Source organism: Dermacentor andersoni, chromosome 7 (assembly GCF_023375885.2).
Source record: "Dermacentor andersoni chromosome 7, qqDerAnde1_hic_scaffold, whole genome shotgun sequence".
NCBI lineage: Eukaryota > Metazoa > Arthropoda > Arachnida > Ixodida > Ixodidae > Dermacentor > Dermacentor andersoni.
In genome coordinates, this window is record NC_092820.1 from 147,054,072 (window position 1) to 147,078,952 (window position 24,881).

Below are 24,881 nucleotides of genomic sequence, written 5' to 3' on the forward strand. Positions count from 1 at the left end.
GTTCAGATGTTCTTAGTTACATCAATTGGAGGCCGTATCTCGACAAGTTTTATACACGCCCATCGTCACTCTTCCCTCTGGAAATTGTGTAATTTGTGAATTTACACAGATTCACGCTCGATAAAAGATGTTGACGCAGTTTGCGCAGATGTAGTAGTTGTTTTTCTCCCTTACTTAGCAGTTGTCCATAGCATGCCCCTCGATTTGTTATTGGCAGACCTAAATTGTATTCAGAAGCAAGATAGGTTGTTTACATAGTACACAAAAAAAAGAAAAAGCTATAGGCGGCAATTAGCTTGGAAATATTTATTTATGCTAGGTTACGTCAAGTGGAGATGGAGTGTGGGCACGATTCCGCGCTTGGACAATCGGGTTACGTCAGGCGGAATAGCGATCCTGCATGCTCAGCACGCTAATATCAACGCCCGCTGCCTTTTCGTGAATAAACATTCGTTCAGCTGCCGAAGCAGTTCGTGCGGTCGTTCAGAACTGCTTGGTCATCATGTTCGCGAGCGTCCTCGAAGGGCTTTGTGCCCCTGCTTTAGTTCACTCTTATGTCAGACGTTCACCCCTTCCGCCCCCCCCCCCCCTTTCTTTTCAGCTTAGCAATATCGCTCCTACCTTCTTTATTATTTGTTTGTTTTGCTTGACTATCGTATTTGCCTCGTATAAAGCCTCTTTCGCGAGGGAAAGAAGATGCGTGCGTGTGCTGTTCCTCTTTAGAACGCCTCGTTTGTGTTCTGCACGACGTGCTGCTCCGAAACGAAACTGTCGTTGTTTTTTTTTTTTTGTTGTTGTTGACTTCGATCCATGTAAACACGGAATCCCAGTTCCTTCATTTTGTGAAGTCTCTTGAAAGTTTTCATTCTCTTCTCGTTGCCCTCTGCCTCCGCGTTTGACATCTACTTTCTTTTGTTTCCATGGTTATTGTTTAGCGTCTAGTACTATCGCACTTTTGCATCCACCTTCCTTTTTCTTTTTTGCTCGCTGCCGTGTTTGCTCATTCTGTCTGCGTTTGCTGTCCAAGCACATTTTGCGCCGTACACCGGCGTGTCGTTTGCTGCTGTGACGCGCACGTGCGCAAAATTCTTGTCGCCTCGCAAACGAGAACGTGAAATTGTGAAAAGAACCCAGCTTCAACCTTACAAACGTTCTTTCTGCCTCCCTCCCATATATAACAAAAAGGCGGCCTTTCTTGGTTCGACACCGTTCAGCATATTGTTTTCGACTTTCAACGTTCGGCCTTCGTGTTTTGTGACATGGCGTACACCTCTTCTTTTTTTTTCGTCTTGCTTTCTTGATGGAGCTCTCTGCTAACAGCCATTTCAAATCTCACGCCTAGCTTTTCGATTCCTTTGTCTTGCATCGACGCAATTTTCATATCGGCTTGTTCGCGCCGCCATCTTTGCCTTCAATTCGTCTGCAGTCCAAGCTGGTTCGTCTGCAGTCGAAACTCGTCGTATGCTCTTTTTTCCTCGGCTCGGTGTTTTTTTCCGATGTACGACGGTGTCGTCTGCTGCTCACTGCTTGCGCCCCCTCCGTGCCTGGCATGCGTTGACAGCGAGGCTCGGGGCACCGGAAGTTTTGCTGATGCTCTTACTTCCGCCCGTGTGCCCCCGCGCTCATGTTTCTGTTTTGTTGGTTGTTTGTTTTTGTATAGTTCTCGCTCGGGAGTCTTCGCGTATGTGTGCCCTCATCCTACACGTCGCTTTACTCTTGTTTTTTTTCTGTAACGTTCTTTTCGCACTTCGTTTGCCCGCGTTGTTCGTCTGCTCCGAGTTTCTCGCGTGCGTTCTCGTTTGTCGCGCTGCCTCGCGCGATTCGTGATGCAGTTGTCGCTGACGCTGTCGTGGCTGTTTTCTCTGCTCTTTCTCGCTGACGAATTCGCACCTCTACTTATTTTTTTTTCTCCTCTCTTCTTTCTTATTTTCATGCTAGTCATTCCTCTCTCGCCGTATGTCTTCTTGCTTTCATTATCGCTGACAACGTGGACAACTTCCGTTCAAGTATTCATCTGACGGCGTTGGGGGTAGTTGTCGACAAGCTGCAGAGCGTAACGTCATGAACGTTTGGTGGCGCTGGCTTTCAGAATTCGACGTTATAAAATGTCTTCGCGTATGCATAAAGGAAGAAAAGGATTGGTGAAGGATCCACCAGGATATACTGAAATGAAGCGGGAGCGGAATGCAGGAATAGTAATACATAGAGTATTTTTGGCCTAGAATGAAATATTATGTGGTGCGTGGTATCTGGAAGGGAGTGATGATGCCAGCGCTAACATTCGCAAATGTGCTTCCAATCGGATATCTTGGCGGAGTTCGAAGTTAAGCAATGATTGATGGGCCGGTCGGATTTGGGGGTCCACGGTAAAAGCACAACTGAGGCAGTGCAAGGTGACATGGGTCGGGCCTCTTTCGAAATCAGAGAAATGCAGGGCAAGATTAGATTTAAAGGAAGACTAAGGAACATGGATGAAAATAAATGGGCGGCTAAAGTGGACAAATGTTTGTATTTCAAAGGCGTGCACACAAAATGAAGGAAGAGGTCCAGAAAGTTTGCAACCAAGTACAGGGTAATTGTAAGCGTAAATAGACAAGCAGGAGTCATAAAAGAAGAGGAAAGTGAGAGAAACAAGAGACGGCAATTTGGATGCAAAGGATGGAAGCAACGAAGACCATGTAGATTTACAAAAATGGCGATAAAGAAAGTTAGGAGGGGAAACCTGTATATAACGCAAAGGGGAGTGCCTTGCTATTCGAGGTTCTAGCTGGTTGCCTAAGTACAAAACGAAAGAAAAAAAAAACATATCGGAGCAAATATCCACAGGAGGCGAAATGCGTCTATACCAGCAGAAAACCAGATACAACTTGGCACCTCGTAATGGAATGCTAACGAGATTCGCGCAGCGAGACCCTTAAGTAACGTGCACCTTCCTAAAACGCTGGCATTGAAAATGGATGGAAGCATGAACCGATCAGCTGTCGAGATAAGCAAGAGACGTTTAGAGTATCGGCAAAAAAAAAAAAAAAAGAAGCAGGGAAGTGATCGATGGGACCGGATCCGTTAAAGGCAGAGGTAACGGTGCATGTATATACGAGGCAGTGCTGAAAAGTTCCAGGCTTTGCACAGAAAGAACAAAGTTTTGAAAGTACACATTTATACATCATGTTCCCCCTTCAGATTGATAAACTTGTTACATCGTTGCTTCAGCGTTTCTAGTTCATTTAGGGAAATACTCTTGATATAGGTCGTCAAACCAGCTCTCAGCAACATGTTTGACATCAAGAATGTCGTCAAAATGGCGACCCTTCAGGTGTTTCTTCAAGTTAGGAAACAGATGGTAGTCGGAAGGCGCCAGGTCAGGTGAATAGGAGGGATGGCGGACCAATTCGAAACCCAGGGTCTTCAGTTTGGCAGCCACAACCTTGGACGTGTGCGAAGGTGCATTGCCCTGCAACAAAAGGATCCCCTTGGTCAACTTTCCCCGGCGTTTCGTCTTTACTGCCTGCTTCAACTGCTCCAGGAGGCTGGTGCAGTACTCTGCGGTTATACTACTGCCCTGAGGCCGGCAGTCTGCCAGAAGAACACCGTCTTTTGTCCCAGAAAATGGACGCCATGACTTTTTTGGCCGATTTCTGGGCGCGGAACGTTTTCGTTCGTGGCGGCCAACTGTGACGCCGTTCCTTTGACTGTTCCTTGGTATGTGGGTCATAAATGTGGTGCCAGCTTTCGTTCTCGGACTAACCTATCCCAAAAATTCTTTGTATCATCAAAATGGGCCAGAACAGCCCTGGATACCTCAACTCGTGCCTCTTTCTGTTCACTGTTCAAACACTTTGGCACCGACTTCTCTGAAAGCTTGCGCATGTGTAGGATATTGCTAGCAGTGAAACCAGCTCGCTTCAGGTCCAGTGAATGGGCTATCATTTTGGCGGAGATTAGTCTATCCCCAATAATGAGCTTATGGAGAGGATCGCTTGTTGCCGGATCTGTTGAGGTTGTCGGGCGCCCACTGCGGTGTTTATCTTCAATGGTAGATTGCCTGATATTGAAACGAGAAACCCAGGTTTTTATTGTGCTGTAGGAAGGACACTTCTCCCGTGATGTTTGTGACATCTCAGTATGAATGTCCTTTGCAGACTTTCCCTGGAGAAACAAAACTTTTATGATGCCCCGTGAGCCCACAGACGTGAAACTTCGGCCTCTACCATCTCAGGTTCTATCTGACATCGAAATAGTTATGAAAATCGGACACATCTCATATTTTCACCATTGCTTAACAAGATATCAAGCTTTCACATATGGTACTACGTTTATGTTTGAATTCTAAGTGTAAATAGGCAAAGCCAGGAACTTTTCAGCACCCCCTCATATAAAGAACATTTAAGGAAGACAAAACCGATTAAGGAGATGTAGACAAAATGTTACAGAACGATAAGCATGTATCGTATACCTGATTATAGCTGGAGCAGGTTAGGTGACTATTTGTCACTACCCCGTTTCGAAGGGGATGCCAATATATCATTATCAAGATCATCATTAACGTGTTTTTTTTTCTTTACCGGTAATCAATAAAGTAGACCGAAGTAGAGATGATCAAGAGATGATCATGCGAGGTGGTCAAGGTATGTCCCCACGCTGTATCTGATTCCAGATGCGAGAATGATTAGCCGTTCTTGTGTCATAGAAGTTTTCGAATTTTAACAGCTGTGGTCATCTTCGTCGTTCCATCATCGCTCCCTCGTCCTCGGCTTGGTCGTAATCGTCTATTTGTTTTCTTTTCGTGATCGTGGTCGTGATCGTGGTCGTGTCGTCATCGTGCGAGGACGTCGTCGCCTACTTCGTCGTAACGTCGATCCGCGTCATGGTTATCGCAGCCGTGCTTTTTGTCCAGAGGGACTAACTGTTGGGATAGTTGGTCTGACATTTTGACTGGAGAAAAAAACTAAGCGCGAATGAATTTTTTTCGAGCTTTCGTTGAACTTCTCGTCTCTATCGTCGTCATCGTTATCGCCTTATCGTCACGCGGTTGTCGCTGTGCCGGTTGCTGCGTTTTCGCCGTGACACTTTTAAGGGTCTCCTGCAGGGATCCTCTCCATAATCCATGCTTCCCTCGGATCGCATCTTTTTCAGTGCACATAAAACACTGGGCGAAGGGGGGGGGCGGGAACATTGTTTCCTATCGGCGTTACAACTCGTTGTTTCGCAGGGTGCTTAAAACAGGGTCATCCTTAGCGTTATAGTCGCCGGCTCGGGCTTACGCATAAACTAGCGGAGCGTTCACGTGCTTTTTTTCTCTCTCTCTCTCTCCCGAATTCCATCGCGGTCAGGCTTTCCGCGGTGAAGCTCAACGACATCCGCAAGATATTAACAGAGATGCATCTGCAGGCACTTAGGTTCTATTGCAGACAAAGAATGAAAGGAAAAGAGAAAGGACGAACTAGAGAGACAAGGAGACAGAGAGAGAGAGAGAGAGCCGCCATTCGTAGGAAGAGAACAAAGAGAAAGCAAAGACCCGTTCTGCCTTGAAGCTGTGTAGCGCGTGGACCAGCGCGCGCCTTCGTGGCATCGATCCAGTCGAGGTTTTGAGGTCGCGTACCACAGCGCGCGCGAGCGCTAGCGATCCGGCTGCCAGTTTTATTTGCTCGTTACTTTTCGTCTCGTTTCTTTCACCCATACCTTCCCCTTTCCGAAGCAGCCTTATTTTCATTCATCCCGCGTTTATTTCTGCGCACTTTCCATTTAAAAAAAAAAATGATTTTTTTTCTCTCCTCCTCCTCTTCCTCCTCCAATTTCTTCCCCATGAGGGAATAAGGATGAGAGAAAGGAAACATTCCGGGATCGGGTTGTGCCCGATGTCTGCGATGTACTCTTGTCCCACCGGCTCCGTACGCGTGCATTGCGGCGAAAGCTACGTGCAAAGCGTGATCGCCCAAACGGAACCCGCAGGAAGGGGGCTCCTACTTTGTCCGCCCTTTATCGCCATTCGCGCGACGGCGAGTGATTGGAAGAGCCTCACGGAGAAACCGCACGGAAGAATTAGCAGCTCTTATTGGGCCAGCCTTCCTCTGCCCTAGCCCTCTGGAACAGGCAGCCGCCTCTTCCAGTTGCTGAGTGGCTCGACACGATCCCTGCAGCGTTCTTTGCACTGTACGGAATTGGTGACACAGAACATATATATATATACACAAAGTCCGTCACACAAACGCAGGCTTTCACTAATTCCATGCTGTGTAAGTGAGGCTATGAGGCTAGTGTTAGGCATTCGGTTACGAGATCCAGTTGCGCGTTCGGAAGTGAGAAGCGTGCTCGCCCACTGTTCGCCACTGATCCTTCCTTGAATCTTTCTTTCCCTTCAATCGGACAGTGGATGATCTCTTGTTTTGGTTCTGTACAACGTAATACAATTTACACCCTTATAAGTGAATAAGAGTGTACACAGGTCTATGACTTACAGGCTTGCAACCAAAATGGGTGTAAGTGTGTGAGCTACATGCTTATTTGGGGAGCTTTTACTTACCTTTAAGGGTGTAAAAGTGTACGAACTTATTCACTTTTAAGGGTGTAAGGATGTACATCATTATTCACTATTAAGGGTGTAAGTTTGTCCCGTGTTCACTTTCAGTGGTTTAAGGGTGTAAACTGTAAAACTACGTACATCCCTTTTCGCTTTTAAGGGTATGAGAGCGTACAGATTTACTTCTTTAGTCGCTTTAAGAGTATAAATCATGTTTTGCAGTCTATTCCGGTTTGCCAGAGCAGCCCGCAGCTTTCACTTCACTGCACGGAGTGCGGCGGAGTTGTATATAGCTCTCGGATAAAGAGGGGGGGGGGGGGTCTGATCTGTAAGCATTCCAGGCCACCGCCGCGGCTCCGTCTCGTGATTTCGAACACTTCGCCCGGGGTCCGTGCGCGCATTCAGTGGTCCTGGGGATTTCGCCGTTCTCCGCACAGACTCGAGTCGCGCGGGGAATTGTGAGACGACGACGTTTTAGCGGAACGAGGCGCGCTTGCCTCGCGCAGGTTTCGTATTCGTTTGGAGTGATCGTTTCGCATTCGAGAGCGGTTCTTAAGAAGGAGGTTTTATTTTCCGAATCGGACCCGCCGGTGGTCTGTGTCTTTCCGTCTTTATAACGAGAGCTCACAATTCCCGCTGGACGCGCCCCCCCCCCCCCTCCCCTGCTTTTAAGGAGAATAATTCCCAGGGCGCCATAAACGGGAGTGCGCGTTTCAAATATCTGTTGTCTGCGGGTAAAGAATGAAACGCAAGTTGTATAGTTATGCTAAGTACTTTTTTTTTAAAGTTTGCTGTGCGCGTTGTTCTCAGAAAGAAGACGTCGCAAGCTTATTCTACACATTATTTTGAAGGCATCGCTCGGCGATCGATGGCCGCTATTTACCGTACGGTGCAGAGCTATTCTCGGCAGAACATCATCTGTGAACGTTTTTGAATATGCAAAAACTTCGGTGCTTCGTTTTTATTTTAGAAATAGCGCTCTTTGTATGTTCTTTACTTTGTGGAAATAAGTCGTTGGCTCGAAGATATGGAAAGTCAGACAGTCACGTCGGTACATCGTGAGATTCAAGAACAAGAGAGCGCTTGTGTCGTCTGCTCTCGCAGAAAGAAACAGACGTGCGCAGCACTCCTGTAAACTTTCTTTTTTTTTTTAAGGGCACCGTCATCGTACCCAGTTTTGTTGCGGCAAGACGTCGTCAATTTTTTTTATGCGTCCATGACGTCGCGACAGTGTCGGCGAGCCGGGTGCGGTGTTTCGGGATCGCTATTAATATTAAATATAAGATATCTCGTAGCCTTTGTCAATCTTCCACTTGCCTAAGTAGCACCCTTTTAAGGGCGATAAGCATGCGGTTAGGTTACTACGAGTGAAAATATGTGTCAAGGCTCTCATACTTTTATATTGCCCAAACAGATACTTCCACGTTAAAGAAAACTAAAGCAACTTATCGACCTTTATTTCCAGCCCGCGGAAGAAACATTTTTGCAAAGGACAAAACAAACTTCTATATGTTATGTCTAAAGCAAATTCATTACTATAATAATTTAATCGTTACGGATTCCTTTCTAAACTATCTACAATTCAAGATTTGCACCAGCGTGTCAATAACGGTACTATAGGCCATCACGCTTCCCTTGCTCAATCAGAATTTGGTGGCATCGAACTCAGCGTAGCAAAAAAAAAAAAAAAAGAATGATACGTTTGGAAATCACCGGATTAATTTTCTTACGGGAGAGTACACTTCTCCTCCTCCTTCTTCTTCTTGTCCGCGATTTTGGGATGTCACGTCCTTCAGCAGCGCGAAATACATTTTTCGGGCGATCACGGATAACGGAGAACTGCACAGAGCAAATCCACTGAAGATGCCTTCGTCACGCAGTTCGCGAAACTCGAAAGAGAGAGAGAGAGAGAGAGAGAGAGAGTGTGTGTGTGAATAAAGCCTCGAGAGTTAGACCGGCAGAGTTGCCTTTGACCTCTACCCGTTGCAATGTCGGCAGATCGCTTCGGGTGAGCGAGCGGGCGAGCGACCGACCTACACCGAAGCAGCAGCAGCAAGCGGCCGGGGTCTGCGGTTTCTCGCTGACTACGCTGTCTGCGTCGCGCGCACGCTCTTGAGCGTGGTGCTCCGTCGCGAAAAGACCCCACGCGCGGCGTCGGCACGCGTCTGCCCTCTTCCCCCCCCCCCCCCTTGCCCAACCTCCTTGCTGCAACGATGTATGCATCTCGTGTAGTTCGCGCGACAGCACACGCCTGCACTCTCGCGTAAGACTTCTGCGCGTTTGACTTGGTTGGCGCGCGGCGGGTTCGGGGCGTATTTGATTTGCTCAGCGTCTGCTCGGTCTGATGCCATTTTCGCGGCTCATAGCGTCTGGCGACGCTACTGGCTTTGGCTGGGAAAGTTGCGGCTTAGGAAACTGGCGTAACCCAGTCCCTCTTCGCCATCTCGCCTCCTGCCCTTAACACCGCCCCCCCTCCCCACTCTCTTTCGCCGTGTTTTGACTTTGCTACAGCTAGGCGGTGTCGTTCCTGCAAGGGCATGTAGAGGCTGTGTGTTGCAGAGGGGGAGGGGGGGGGGGGTTCGTGCAGATCGGCGCATTATAGCGACTGTGATTTCCCGGCGTAGTTTATCGCTGAGTTATATGTTCTGGTGTTTTTCCGCGTGTTTCGTAGTTATCTTGCATGCGCTGCGATTTGCAGGTAAAAACGTACGACTCAAACGATGGTACGAAAGCGCCATGAACGTGCGCCAACTGTCATAGTACGTATCTAGTCTAGTAACTAGTAACTAGTGCGACGGTAACTATTAACCCGCACCAGATCGCACCGTTTCTTGGCTCACGTGTTTCGTTTTGTGTCGTGTTGGAGAGGCAGACACTTCATCTGCAAAAGAAGATAAATACACTAGCAGCAGACGACATGCCTCCGTCTTTCTTTCCATTTCTCTGCAAGAAGAGAATGCTAGGAGCGCGGACCTCTGTCTTCTGTTCTTGTGCTGTTCTGGGTCTGTCGGGCGCTTCCTTTTGTTTCTACCTCCCTGGTGTTTCGGCGATGGTCTCTTCCAATACCCATCCTCTCCCTCCACCTCCTAGCCTACTGTCGCGGTTTTCTACGCTGTTCTCTTCAGCTTTGTGACGTATAGCGCTGCCTAGAGATCAGACAAATACAGAAAGAGCAGACGACACGTCTGCTGTCTTTGCGTTCGTCTACAAAAAGGGAATGCGGGAGCAGAAGTGCATCGTCTGTTCTTGTATTCCCTTAAGTTCGTCGTGTGCTTCGTTTTGTTTCGGCGTCACCGCGCTATTTCGACGACGACCTCCCCCAGCCCCGTCTGTTTCCACACCCTGGCCTACTGTGGAGGTTTTCCTTGCTGGGTTTTCTGTGGTTTTCGACTCTATGGCGCATGTGACGTCTAAATATACCGGCCGTTCGCATCTGTAGAGACGCCGCGCGTTCCTGCCTAGTCCCGCAGAGCTTCCCTCCGTGGCAGCTATTTTCCCCGCCCAAACCGCCTCTCCCTTTGTCTTGTGCAGTGGAATTCTACGTATGCTGCCTTCGGATTGTAGCGGCCTGCTCGGTACCAGGCCGAGCTGCTGGCGGTGCGCCTAAAAAAAGGCCGTGCAGCACTTCGAAGGTTACCGCGGGGGGTGATGCACTCCGTACGGCGCTTCACAAAATTTGGTGCCTTATTCGGCACGTTTCTTTCTCTGAGCTTACACTATTTCTATAAACCCTTCGTATATGGAACTATAGAGCAATCTATATACAGTCTATGTACGAATATTGCAAACTGTCCTCTGATTCGCTTCGTTTACTTATAAGCAGGCGTTGGGCCTATTGACCCACGGAACTGTGATTAACGATGACGCTGTATGTAGGAGTCTACACGCTTGCGCAGCATTGTTGCGACATTCAGACCGAGCCTCCATTTTCGTGCCTCCTTTAGCCACGTCCGTAGCTTGTCGCAGGTGGAGCATGGAGGGGGCTTTTTGTTTCGCCGTACCAAAGAATACCTCCTCTTTCCTAATGCGCTATTGCGCAATTGCGGAAAGCTGTCCCAAACAGCCGTCGGGTTCCTTCGAGGCCGGCTTTGTGTCGATCGCCACACTGGGAGCTACACGTTCGTTAACAAACGTACAGTATGAACGCGCAAAGTTAGTTACGTAAGGTTTGGCGAGGTGAGGGGAGGAGCGGTTAAGCTTGCGTGAGGACGGAAATCGAGAGGTCGTCAGTGACAGGCTGACGGGCTATATACTCCGCTACTCCACTGAAAGAAAAAAAAGTGTACTGCACTACGACACATCCACTTAGAGACGCAGTCGTTAACGCTCGGTAGCTCGGAAAAGAGAAATAATTCGTGAATGGATTTGATAATGGGTAGACAACGTGCTGCGCAATTACGAAGAGCCGCCCAATACATCGTCGTGGTTTCTGCCAGGCCAGTTTTATGCGTTACCTTACATGTACACTTGTTTCCGAAGTTTGCGTAGGGTAGTCAGATTATCACGTGTCACTTTACAGCCATTACCATCTATTTATTCACCGGCACGCCAAGGCTTTTCTAGTACCGCTAATCCGGGCGTAGTGCATTGTCAACGAATGCTTTTGTTGGTGTAGGAAATTGGAAGGTTTAATGCACCGATTGAGTTTTATCAACGGAACATATATCAGAGAATAGTGCAGGTCAGGAGAATGATGACGTAGCAGTAATGCATCTGTAAGACATGAAGGAAGAGACTGTCGAACTAATGAGCATTTGACGTTGCTGACTGCTTCCATTATAGAGCGAGCAGTTGTCGAGGACGTCCGTAATGCGTCGTAAATAGCTTACCTTATTCCTATCCTTCGTGGGCTTGGTTTATATTGCCATTAGTTTGTGAGTTTTTATTGCCGACACCAACAGCGCGGAGTGGTCTACTTTAGTTCATCATTGGCGCCTCCGCAGTCACTACTCTCTGCATATTATCGTGTTTCCAGATCCCCCCCCCTCCCAAAAAAAGAAAGAAAACACCATTAAGCGGCGAGTAAGGGGCCCTGCTAATGGTCTCTAATTCTTAGCTCCTATTCCCTCGTATGAGTCCTCAATCCGTAATAAATCAGTCCGTTAATGCGGGATGGTGAAATAAACGTTTATGTACGCGCCGACAGTATTGTGTTGAAAACTTTCTTTTTCTGGATACAGGCGTGGGTTAAAGTTATTTGGGTTTCACATAATAACTTCGTAATTAATCGTTGTAGGACGCGACTGAAGCCGAGAAGTAATGAAACAATACGTATTCAGTCCACATTTGGGCCCATATTCAGTGCCAGTTTGGGGACAAACGTATTGGGGAGAATGCTGCTCCAGTTGTACCGGTCTGCTCCGTTCTGTTGTAAAGCTGCTACATCCACTCTACAAATGAGAGGAACCGTACCCGCTGTGGTTGCTCAGTGGCTATGGTGTTGGGCTGCTGAGCACGAGGTCGCGGGATCGAATCCCGGCCACGGCGGCCGCATTTCGGTGGGGGCGAAATGCGATAAACACCCGTGTACTTAGATTTAGGTGCACGTTAAAGAACCCCAGGTGGTCGAAATTTCCGGTATCCTCCACTACGGCGTGCCTCATAATCACAAAGTGGTTTTGGCACGTAAGACCCCATAATCTAATTTTTTTTAATGAGAGAAACCGTCTCCGAGGCTGCTTCGGGGCGAGAGCGCCGCGCGATCTCGGAGGCCACAGTTAAGCGATCTCGGAGGCCACCTCTAGATAACCGGGAGTCCGCGTCAGCTTTCTACAGACGCCGCCGCCGCTGCTTGTGCGTGCGGAGTGCTCGCTCTATATGCGCACTGAAACGCCTCCCCACGTTTCAGAAAAGCACGCGTATACCGCTCATTTGCGACGAAAAAAAAAAAAACTTGCGTAATGACTTTCCCGCTCTCTCAGTGTGGCAGGAACCTCTGTACTTAATCGGCAAGGCTTTATCTCTCTCTCTCTCTCTTCCTTGTGGCGCGCCGCGATGTGTGCGTGCGGCCGAACACGCTTGCAGACGTTATCGCAAATGCGACGATAATTGCGTCGCGTCCCGATTGCGCTTAACTTTCTCTTCTTTTTTTTTTCCTCCGTAATGCATCGCTTCAAGTTAGTTCCGCACGCGGCGTCTATGTACGGTCCGCACAGCGGTCGATGCGAAGTTGGTTCTCCAAAGCCACGTCGCTCTAATCTCGCCTAATGATTATACTCGATTTTTTTTTTTTTGTTGCAACGTCAGTTGAGTTGTATTCATTAAGCGATCGTTCCAAGCGTATTTTTATTCCTAGTTATTTTATCCTAAAATATATGTGGCATTACGTATACTTAATTGTTATAATCTTATATACTACTTCTTACGTATGGGCTACTCTATTCTAGTGCCACTGCGTTTCGGCGCCCATTCTTGTCCGAACCCCTCGGAATGGGTGTTTGCCACGGCGACGCGAGTGGTATACAGGAGTCTTAACTGTATTTAGGTATGTGCCGTGCTTACGTATGCATGCACTTCTAGAAAATCGTCACTCTTCCCTTGGCAAGAGAGAGAATCAGCGAGGGAAGGCGGAGAGGCTATAGTCACACGGGCGTCCGGTCGACTGCGCAGCACTAGAGAGAAAATGGAGTCAGGGATTCCGTCGACAAGCTTAATTACGGGCCCTTGAAATGCAAAAAAAAAGTATGCTGTGGTCACGCTTTCGAGCGCAACGCACATATCTTTCTTTTGGTGGGGAGGAGGCGGAGGAGGGGAGCAAGGCAAGCATCGAAGCCCCCCCCCTCCCCCCCTTTTTTTGCCCTTCCTCCCGAGTGTTTAAACTGTCGCACTTGAAACTCGAATGAACTTCAAATCTTCAAGCGCCACACGTCGCTTTCGATGCGGACAGCCAACAGCTACGGCGGTGACGAAACGGCGCACGTGTCAGCCGTTACTGCTTGCTACATTGCTAGCGCGAACACGCTTGGCGTCATTGAGATTCCGTCCTTCCTTGCTATGGGTTCCCGCGTTTCCTTTCTTAATGTGTTAGCATTAGGCGTGTCACAGAGGAAAAATGTGCACGTGTCTATGGCCACGTGGCAGAGGCGTATATATATATATATATATATATATATCATAGGAACCCAACAAACAACTGACACCAAGGACAACATATGGGAAATTACTTGTGCTTAATAAATGAAATGAAAGAAACGATAAATTCATGGAAATTAAAGTGGATGAAAAAAAACAACTTGCCGCAGGGGAGGAACGATCAGGTAGAGCATCGCACGCCAAATGCGAAGGTTGTGGGATCGTTCGCCACCTGCGGCGAGTTGCTTTTTCATCCACTTTCATTTCCATTACTTTATCGTTTCTTTCATTTCACTTATTAAGCACAAATAACTTCCCCCATGTTGTCCTTGGTGTCAGTGTTTGTTGGCCTCTGATGATATGACTAACCAAAATCGGGCCCCTCGGTTAACCCCCCCTGTCTTTAAGTCAGTTGTGGCGAGTGAGTTCCTGCACAACACTCTGCAATGCGGTGAACGCGGTTTAAATCGTGGATCCGGGAACCTCAAAACGGTGCACCGTTATGCTAACGCATTTCTCTCGCAATTACCGCTTCTTTCGGCACTTTTATTGTTTATTTTCTTATTTACCTGTGGTTTCGCTCCCGCCTGGCAAACTACGTCGTTTTAAACGCGGCGAAACTGTCCGCGACATGTAACACGAAGTGTATAACGCTCGTCGGCGCGCGCTCTGGCGCATCCAGTGTTAGTTAATGAGTGTTTTTGCTTCTAAAATGTATGCGCATGAATATGCATGCCCCTGTAATGAGGCAGTCGCCGCACCGCTCCCGTTTGAGACCGTTCTTTAGCTGTATTTACTTTCAACCGCGTTATTTTAAGCCGTTGTGTCAGGGATCGAAAAAAAAGAAAAAAGAAAGACGATCGAGTGAGTGATTCCATGGTGCCCGTTCCGTTTACATTCTCGGAGTATTGATTTAATAGCTCGGCAGTAATTCATCCGCTCTTCCGGATAAGTGACACTGATAGAGATTAATTATTACTTATTTAATGACCGACGACTCCCTTAAAAGCGGTGCTGCTATTATCCGCGCCAGTTTTCGGGCTGCTCCCACTTTCCAGTGGACACATGTATGGTCTCTAATAAAACTCTCGTACTCCTCCCCCCGCGACCCTGCGCCCCCTTGTTTTTTTTTAAATTTTATCCGCTGTTTTCTCAGTAATGAGTTTCCAACGATGTACGTGAGGGATTGGAAAATTTTGGCTTTTGCTTTGGGGAACTAAACGATACCCTGTCCTAACACATAGCCTGGTACTTTCGTCGTTATACCGCAGATAAATGTTTATCTTCTTTTTTTTTTTTGTGGTTTTAGGCATAGAGTTTCTCACTATAACGCCTAGAGGGAAATCTGGCGCCACCGTCGATGCGAGTTTCTTAAGGGCCGCCGTGCCGTCATGGGAATGACGGTTTATGTGTCTGCGAGGCTTGTGTTGGCTGGCGTTGCAAGAGGCTTCGTCTAAAACGTGGAAATGGCTACACAAATAACGCGTTGTTAAAGTAAGATCTTCATGTTTCCATGCACGCAAATTGCATATTTACTCGCCTACAATGCATGACTAAGGAAAGAAAAGAAAGAACAGACGACAAACTGTTTCAAAAAATTAGCGAGAATCTTGTCTGTCCTCCAACTTTAGCGCCCCGCTGATGCTTTTTTACGTATCATATAATTGTACATGCAATAACAAGTTCATATAGTTAAACAAAACATGTTTTTGTGTCATAATAAAGCTAAAACAGCTTTCTACGTGCAGTTTTAGTAGAATATGAATCATTGTGATAGACGGAACTGTGCTTGCCTGGCTCTCCGAGAACGATGCCAATCCGAAGTCACAATATACCGGCATTCCCATGCATACCACAGCGCAGCAGCGCCAGATTTCGCTCTAGGTAATATGGTGAGAAACTCTATGGTTTTAGGAATTGTTACTATACTTAGGTCAGAATCTCTTCTCGTGATGAGCTTATTAGTACTGTACTGTACGTATTAGCATTAGTACTGTGCTAAAGGTTCCGCGTGAATTCCTTTCCTCGTGACAGCACTTCTCGTTGCGCCAACAGCAATGCATCTCGGAACCTTGCCCTCTTGTCGTTGAGAGGAGTCGAGCCAAGCAAAGTTCTGTAACGGTGACAGGCAGAAAATATTGCCATTGCTCGAACAGCTCGGCGCTTCCGGTAGCGCAGCAACTCTCTATCGTATTTAGCGACGTGGTTTTTTCGGGATTCTCAAATTTATAGAGTTTGTTTATCTTGTTTGTGCACCAGCGAGTTACGCAATAAATGAAGTTTTAGCGCATCGCGTAATTCTTTGACAAATTACTTCCGCGCCCTTAATAGGAAGGTTTGCCCACTGGCCGACTCCGACTCTTTCTGTCCAGATGCACTTTAAATGAGGAAATATTATCACTGCAGAGCAGTTCGACCAGTTTTAATGAAATTTCTCGCTATGAGGAGCAGAAGTTGAAGTCTGTGCCGACTGTTGCAAGCAGTTTTCTTTTTTTTATTTGGGCCTTCAAAAGCTTTACAAACATTGCTTAATATTGGCAACATCAGACAAAAAGGAAAGCTAACCCGTAAAATTTTCACATCTATAACTCTCTAGCAAAATCATAGTTCCGTAGACTGCATCTCCTGAGAATGTGACGTGGAGAAATGTAATATAGCTTACGGGAAATAATAGACTGTCTACGCAGCGCTTGCAAAACTCCTTGCTCACAGATCCTTTGTTTATTAGGGTATACGTTATATCCCATGCCTGACTTGAACGTGCACTAAATAGTAATATTACTGTACTGTCCATTCATGTCGTGCCTTTTCCCCCTTTTCTTTTCAGTTTTTGTTACGAGAAAGGAATTCAATGGCCCTTTCAGAAGCACGTGCAGGGATTAATTATTAGCGGCATTGTTAGCTGCTAAAAAAACCGATTAATTTGTCGTTGGTTAGGAAACGCAGTACGCGTCGAACGTGCTTCTTAAAAAAGCGTCAAGTTGTCGGGTGCGGCAGTATACTCTGCCGACTGAAGCGAAATGGGTTAGGTGCGAATTCAATTGAGCCACAGATCAATGTCCGCGACTGCTTTCTTGCCACTAACGGAGAGAACTGGCGAAAAAAAAAAAAACCGAGCCGAGTAATCGCGAGTGTACGCCATGAATTCAAAGAGATGCGAGATGAAAAAAAAAAAAAAAAAAAAATACGATTACCGCCCACGCACCCCGTACAGATGGTAAGCCAGCGAAGCTGAAATGTGCGGTCTCGGTGTTTATCGCTTGGTTAATTCCGAGGATTTATTGAACTCTTTCTCCATTATTGCTCACGTCTTTGTGCTTCTTAATGAGGTTACGCACACGTTTGATTTGGGTTTATCACAATGTTTGTTTGAAATGCCGTACACTGGGCTTCGCATAATCACCATCGCGGAGAGATGCAATGAGCGGTTCATTGTGTTAATTCAGCGGGTTCATCAAAGTCCTTCTAAATTAGGTTACGCAATTGTGTTTCGTAATGCGTTAATCATAGTGTTTACGACTCGGTTGTGCACTGTAGTTACCAAGACATACACTGGGGCCGCACATTTCATTTAATTAAAGACAGGAACACATTCTTTGAACATACTGCGAAGTCGGAGGGAGAGACTGCTGCTTGCGCGCTCTGCTGCGAGAGAGAAACGACGTCACTATGCGCGTAGCCAATGGCGCGCCGCATCTTTGCTGCAAGATAATTACGTCGTCATGACGTTGTCCTAACCCAGATCTCTCTGTGTCCGCTTCCCTGCAATAATACGTAGGCAAATGTGTATGTTTTAAATGCGTATCGCATTTCTATCCCCACCCAACGAGAAATCTGTCCGCCTGTCATGTAAGACGAATGCAATGGCTCATATACCCCCGCAGTATAGGTTTTTTGTGTGGTCGGACCACGAGTGTTTCGCCTAGGCATATACAGCGTCGCTGTACAAAAAAAAAAAAAAGAAAAAAAAAACGCAGAAACCATTGACGATGACTGTCAATGTCAGCAAATAGCCGAACGCTTCAAGAAGGCCATTCGCTTTATTAAAGGTCTAATTCACTTGAAGGCGTGTGAAGGCGTGTGCTTGCCTCCATGAGGATATTTAGATAGCGTCTGTTGTTTCATCGCGTGATTCCGTGTAGAAGAGAGCTTGTTAAACCAGCACATCGGTAGGGGTAGCAGTACACACAGTGCACAAAAAAGAAGAAATTTACTCCCGTAAACGTGAATATGGGTGTGACTCTGTTTATAACTCCCTTGCTCCCAAGAATGGTCGTAAGTGTTTGAGTTATAGACGGATTCAGAGGGCAAATGAATTTGAAAAATGCCTTTAATCTTGCCTTGATTATCGTTGACGCCTGTGGTTCGCGCAGGTATATAAATACGAAGCATGTGTCACGAAATAAAATAGTAGCTAGTGCAGCGAGTGCCGTGTGTTCTGTGCCTTCGCCGTGTCCGGGTCAGTGCGCTGCTTCACCAGCAAGGTATGACGACACCCTGTAGAAGGTGGTTCAACGGAAACACGGCTCGAACTGCGATCTCTAAATGTATGAAGTCCTGGATCCGGTAACGGTCATTTATCACACGATCTGTATTGCACCATATCCTCACCCTCAGATTACTATAAAATCCAAGTTGAAAGCAATTTCGCAGGAAGATAGCGAAAGTAGGCGGCGTTCTTAGTTTTGTCGCTAGCCATATCCGAAGCGCATTTGCATGCCACGGAGAGGCCCCCACTTTGTAAACTTTCATTTCATTTTTCACTGTCTTCTTGGATGGGTGAATGGATCGTTACAACATACGACCCCCGGAACTGGTCTAGAAATGAGCAGAATGCTTTGATCGCGCGATAATGAACGCGCAACCCAACTCAGGGCATGCGTGCGTAGATGCTGTGGCAGACGGCCCGAGGAAATTCGCACACCGCGAGTAATTGGCAGCACCACTTTTATGCGGGGTCCTGGTTGTGCGTGATCGGCGAACGCGATGTGCATCTACATATGTAGCCGTACGTATACGCGTAGCAGCATGTAGGACTCACATCATTCGGTGTCCACCTTCGTGTTGCTGTTGTGAAAGAAATCTTGATCATTGCATTTGTTGTATTCATTCGTTGTATTCGCAGCTTCGTTCTTTTCCGTGTATCTGTAAAGATCCGTAACAGTCTCATTCCTTTTTTTTTTTTTGTCCTTCCTGAATAGTTCGCCTACCGTCGCGCTTTTACCTCACTGGCATCGGCCTCCTTCGGGGCCCTGGGTAACGAGAAATAATTAGAATCCCAATAACGGAGCCCTTACATAATGCAACCCCCACCCCCCCAACTCTAAGGGACTGCATATTGTTATGATCCACGACTTATCTAGTTTCGTTATTTTTTCTTTTATCTTTTCATTCAGGGCAACGGATAAGTTAGGCGAAATGAAAGGAAAAGAATCCTTAGCCTGCCTTTCCGTGCCCTTAATGCTTAATAAATGAAGCTGCACGGGCTGTGTCTTGTTCGGTAGCTGCATTTTGTTTCCAACGAGTTATAACATTTTCAATTCGTTTTATATCTTTGTTATCCGTCGCCATAGAAAATTAAGGAACAACATTCCGGGATTTCACCCTCACAACATGCGCGTTGTATTTTGTTACGAGCCGTGACGTTCTGATTACTTCGTGTCCTATCGCCCGCCGGCTCGAGCGGCCAATTAATGCCGGTTACATAACTTCGCAGCGACGGCTCACCACGCAGAGCCGATGGAAAAGTGGGAAAAAAGGGAATGGGGAAAAGATGATGTGGATCGCTACAAAATCTGAGCGGATACTTTTCTTCCCGGCGATATTTACATTTTTTTTTCGCTTGTTTAGAACGAATGCTCGCAGAGCCACTATTACAACAAAGGACGAGTAAATAGCTCTTGTTAGAAGAACGAAATCCCAGCGAAACGCGGGCTGGACGGGCCACTCACCGTTCTCTGCTATCGCCGGCGTCGAGCAGATGTTCGCACCTGATTGGACGGAGAGGCCGCGTTGCACCGTTCCTATTGAGACATCCTCGTCCGATTCCGCGATAATCCTTGGTGTGAGCTCTAACAACGGCACAGCGGCCAAAACTGAACAACGGTAAAGAAAAAAAAAAACTGGGTCACTCCGATGGCGAAGCGGTGAGGATGACGTCAGTCCGGCACGACGACCCTATGGCCGAGTCACAGTGTCGAGCGTTCTCGTGTACCACCGCGTGTGGTCTATCCTCCGATGAAACGATGAACGACGCCGTCCACCGCAGGCGTGCTCGACGCTTAGGATTTGCCACACAGATGTAGCATCACGTAAGATGGTTTGGTGGGGGAGGGGGCGGGGGTCAGCGAGAGCCAAACGCACGCAAAAAAGAAAGAAAGAGATAAAGTAATGTAAGACACGATCAGTGCCGACTGTTTGTCTATTTCCTTCTTTTGCAAATTTGCGCAGATACGCCGAGAGTCAGGCGGTGGTGTCGTTCTGGGAGTCCCTGGGCCTTACCGGCTGCGCCAGCATCTTGAAGGTGAGTACACACACGTCGCGCGCTGTCACTGCCGCATCCCCCGGAATCCCCACGTTGCGTCACCAGATCCGAGAAGGAATACGACGATCACGTTCTTCGCTGGGCACCCGTTTTCTCCTTTTTTCCGACGAGAGAGCGCGACTCTCCACAAACTCCCGGTGTCGGGCTCTCTAAACGTCAGGCGCCCCCACGGGCTGGCTCCTGCTTCTCTCGGCACTTGGCCCCCTCTGACTTTAAAAGAGGGAAGGGGAAGACACGGCGCTTCGCAGTTTTCTTTCTTCTTTTTTTGCTCGAACTATGCGAAAACCGACGCCGAATCCAGTACCGGCGAAAGGAGGAGACAGTGGTATCCTTTTCTTGGTCGTCTCCCCGCTCCCGTGGTCAGAAGCCCGAGAGGCTTGCGAGGCGAACGCGGAACGGTGAGGATGCCGCAGGCTCGAACCCGGCGAGCACGACGTTGAAGCGGAAAGACACACAAACACCCGCACTGTCTTCTTCGCGCGTAGAGCGCGAGTCAACGTTACGACTGCAACGACGACCCGGCGGTCGTCCAACCGACCGGCCTCTCGACGTCGGGTCCCACACGGAGGAGAGAGAACCGTGAATCACACAGACGCGCGCGCACCGCACCGTCCGTGCCACACGCTCACTACTACTACGACGACGAGGACGCAGGCAGAGCGAGCGCGCTCGGCGGCAACGAGGCGGCGTTGGCTCATGTCTCTCTCGCTCTTTTTTATCTTTCTTCTCTGTTTATTTCTGCCCCTCCCCCTTTTCTTCCCTTTTTCATACAACGTGAGGGGGTCCGAGCCCGCTGCAGAGAACCCCGAATGAACGCGGTGGTGGCGGGAGGGGAGGGAAAGACAGAGAGAGAGTGCACTCGGGGAGGGGGCGGAGGTTCGCTGCAAGCAGTAACTCTCCCGTTTCTCCTTTCCCGTTCAGTGGGAGGTAGGGCTGACGCTTGGAAGGAGAATCGGAAGAGGAGTGGTGAGATGGTGGCGTAACGATCTGGCCGCATCCTCCCTGCGTCCCAGCTCCTTGCTTTCCTTCTTCCCCTAGGCGGGGGGAGAATATGGGGAAAGACAGGCGGCAGGAGACCGCGCTAGGGATCCCATCTGAGGGCGGCGTGAGGGCGTGGAGGAGGGGGGGTGCGCAGCGGGGGGTTACGACGAAGAGGAAGAGAGCAAGAAAGATTCGAAGGGAGGCGCCCGGAGGAGGCACACTCGGGAGAGGGAGAGGGCTGGGCACGCAGGACGGAACCATTCCCGCCGTACGGGTGTAGATGCGTCCGACACGGAGCCTGCGTTGCGCCGCGCGCTCCAGCGGGAGCGGGTTCTCTCCCTACGCTTTATTGCGCTTCCCGTATAGTTGGGAAGGAAGGGATGCGGAGGGATTGGGAGAAGCTGCGTGCGCCCCCGTAGCGGGGCAGAGGAGCTGCGCCGCCGCCGCGTCGTCGGCTCGTCCTCTGGCGCGCGATGGCAGCGCCGCCGCTTCGGTCGCGCGCCATCTTGAGACATCTTTTCTCTCCTCGCCTCTCTTCTCCACCTACTATGGTCCCTAGAATATGTACCTCTACCGATTCTCTTCTTTCTTTCTCGCTTTCCCCGCCCTCCCCTGCCACCACGCGGACTGTTCTCGGCGTGGTGCTGAACCTCGTTTCACTTCTCGACTTCGAGGCCGTAGCAGTAGCGGGCTAGGAGGATACTTGCCCCTTTTCTCTCTCTCTCTCTCTACCGCCGTCCCTATTTCCGACTCGTCCCGGGAGTCGTTCTTTTCTTCGTGTCCGTGGCGTGAGATCGGTCTTCGTTCCCGAGCACGAGTCGTTGGCGTTTTACTTTTCCTTGTATGACGCTTTTCTATGAGTTTGTGTGTTCAGGGAGGCAGTGAGAAAGAAGGAACGACGGTGGCATTGGGAGTAGCCGTGGGCCATTGTAGCCGCATCCAACGCGCGTTCCTCCAAGGAGCATGTGTCCTTGCGCCGTGGAAACACTGACACGACCTGGGGTATGGTGGGGAGGCAAAGTTCTCGCGTACGGTATGTGCTTGCTAGGTAGATGGGCAGCGCCCACATGTCAGGACGTAAAGAAGAGAGTGTTTTTGACCGCACTGCGCACAGGCAAATTGGGGAAACAGAGAAAAAAATTTTAAGGCCGAGAGGAAGGTTCGCTGAGGAAAGCCTACGTGGAAGATTCACCCTAGTGTTCATTTCGTTTTCTTTTACCTTAAAGGCACGCTTGTTTTGCGTTTGTTGGCCTCTGTGATGCCCCATCATATGCTCGGATCCCCCAAATACTTGACAAAATGCAAGACTGAAGGTAACATGAAAGGCAGACATAACTAGCAGAAAGACACAGAACCGCTTTTTTGCGGTTCTGTGTGGATGGCGAAGGCACAACTCGTGCTACCACATATATCTCGAGTTTCGAAGGTCCTGCCATGGTGTATTGGCACCTGCACTCCGATTTCGTTCCTTTTTCTTTTCTTTGTTGGATATCTTGTTAAGTCCTCTGTTGCGTATTCTGAATTTGTTCGCCCGGCCCTTCTCAAGTATGTCATTCCTCACGTATTTTATTTCCTTTCTCCGTTTGAGCGGACACAAAGACGACCTTCGCTTTTATTATTTTTTACATACGGATGCCTTTCATGAATTCTCTCACCTTGATTTCTTTATTTTCTTTTCGTTCTTCCCTGGCTTGTCGTTTTTTCTGTCGCTTGCGTTTCTTTTAGCTTGCATTTTTCTAGCTTTTATTTCTTTGCTGTGTGGAGAGGGATACTTTCTTCCCGCCTTTTCTTACATTTTTCTCGTATTTCGTGATTCTCACCGATTGCCCTTGGCGAAATCCCAATGACCGGCACTGTACTTTTTCTCCCTTGAGATTAGGAAAGAAAGGGCAACTCGGCGTCTCGATTCCTTCCTTCCCAAATCCTCCTTTCTGTCTCGTAACCCCTTTCTTCAGACTTTAGTTTCTTTTTTCGCCTGATCCTTAGAGCCCTCTGCTCGTCGATGCGACGCCCGCCATTTTTCTCGATGCCCTCCCTCCCATTTTCCCCATTCGCGTTTCCCTCGCTCAATCTCGCCCTTTATTGCTATATATATATATACGTTCCTTTGGCGCGGCCAAGCACCCTTTTTCGTGTTTTTATCTCTCTCGCCAACCTTGAGAGCTTCCCCCTATTACCTTTTTTTTCGGGATGCTCGTAATGAGGGAGTCAAAAGAGTACCACCTCGTTGTCAGAAGGGAATGCACCGAGCGGAAGAATTCGTTCGCACGACAAACTTACGACATTCTGTCACAGTGCTCACGGTGGCAAACCACGTGGGATCGAGTCGCGTGAATCCGAAAGCACCGGTCACTGGCCGTCCCCTGACAACGTATCGCAACTTTAGCTTTACCGTAAGCTCCTACATTGCCTTCGCTTTTCTTTCCTCTATCAACTTCGCACCCCTTTTCGGTCCGGTATTTCGCTTATCTCGTGGCTCCTTTTCGATACGCATAGATAGAACTTTAATCCTGCGATGCGTCTTTGCCGACTTAAGCCCGAGGTTCTTCTGTTTTTTCCTGTTTATGTCCACTCAACGCAAGTGGTCAAACGTGATCGATGTGCGGATTCTCGGTAAATTGCGGTTCCCCTGGCTTTTCTACTTTGCCCTCTTTTGGCTTTTCTGTGGGTGAGAGTTTTGTTAGAGCTATTTCTCCTTCGCTGCACTCTGTCTCTCTCTCCTCGCGTTTCTTCTCCCTTTTTGCCCGTTTCTCTTCTTCTTTTTCTCTACTTCATTTCTTCGCCTCATCGCCAGGCAGTACGTCATCCTTGGGTTCAACGTATACCTCAAATTGCGAACGTTATTCTCTTCCTGTATGGTGCTCAATTCCTAAGCCAAGAGCGAGTTTCTCCTTTTACTTATTTTTTGTTCCTTCGCTTTGTCACCGCCCTCGGTGTTTTGCCTACTCAACCCCTCCACCTGCTAGTTCTTTTTCTTTGGTATTATTAGTGTTTGGTCTACGCCCCTAAAGTGCGCTACGGAGAATCCTCCCCCCTCCCTCTCCCCCCCTTCCCGACTCTTGTTCCCTAACGTGGCGCCGTTCGCCCTTGCTCCCCCATCTTAATCCCCATCTCTTTCACACTTTATCGCGCGCCTTGTGTGTGTCGTTATCACTCATCGGCTATTTGTCCTACGGCCTCTCCTGCCCCCTTTTTGTCTCAGCCGTCGCCTCCACTTCGTTGCCGATCATGATGGGGGCCCTTAACGACGTCCGGCTTTTCTCTTTAATGTTCGCCACTCTGGTCTCGCGCGTGTGCTGTATACCCTATCATATGGCTCCACACACTCTTACTCGAGTTTTGCGCTTCGCTCTCGATTCGATGGTCATTTGGAGCTTCCTCGGCTGTTTCTTCTGCTTCTTCTTTTTCGGGCTCGCGCTCGCATTTATTTCTCTCTCGAATGTCGTCGGACTTTTTTCGCCTAATCGTGGAGGCCTGTGGAAACGCGTTGTTCGTTGCCACACGAAAGTTTTCTGTTTCTTACTCGCCTTCCTACCGTGTGTTTTGTACGTGAACCAGCGTGTGTATCTGTGTTTGTATCTTTGAGCTACGCGTTTGTTGTGCGTACGGGCGTGAATTCATGTTTGCGTGTGTGTTTGTGTCTCTGTGTGCGTATCCTTGTCTGCGTGCTTGGAGGGGGGGGGGGCGGTATCTTCCCCTGTCTGTGTGTATCTGTCCCACCTGTGTGGGCGAGGGTGTGTGTTTTTGTTTTATGTGTTTTTTTTGTGT

General features: G+C 48.4%; 2 protein-coding genes across 5 annotated transcripts in view; one reads left to right on the top strand and one right to left on the bottom strand.

The window, feature by feature from the left end:
- The window catches only part of LOC129385563 (XK-related protein 6-like), a 266,099-nt gene extending 246,055 nt beyond the window's left edge, over positions 1–20,044 (bottom strand). Inside the window, exon 1 of the mRNA XM_055072243.2 lies at positions 19,540–20,044. The gene's annotated coding sequence lies outside the window, so the exon portion shown is untranslated. The remainder of the gene's footprint in view (positions 1–19,539) is intronic.
- LOC126534485 (ninein-like protein) overlaps positions 1–24,881 on the top strand; it is a 496,791-nt gene that overhangs the window by 357,328 nt on the left and 114,582 nt on the right. For all 4 annotated transcript variants that reach the window (XM_055072238.2, XM_055072241.2, XM_055072240.2 and 1 more), the window contains exon 8: positions 20,039–20,111. In XM_055072238.2, coding sequence (XP_054928213.1) covers positions 20,039–20,111 — 73 coding nt within the window. The remainder of the gene's footprint in view (positions 1–20,038; positions 20,112–24,881) is intronic.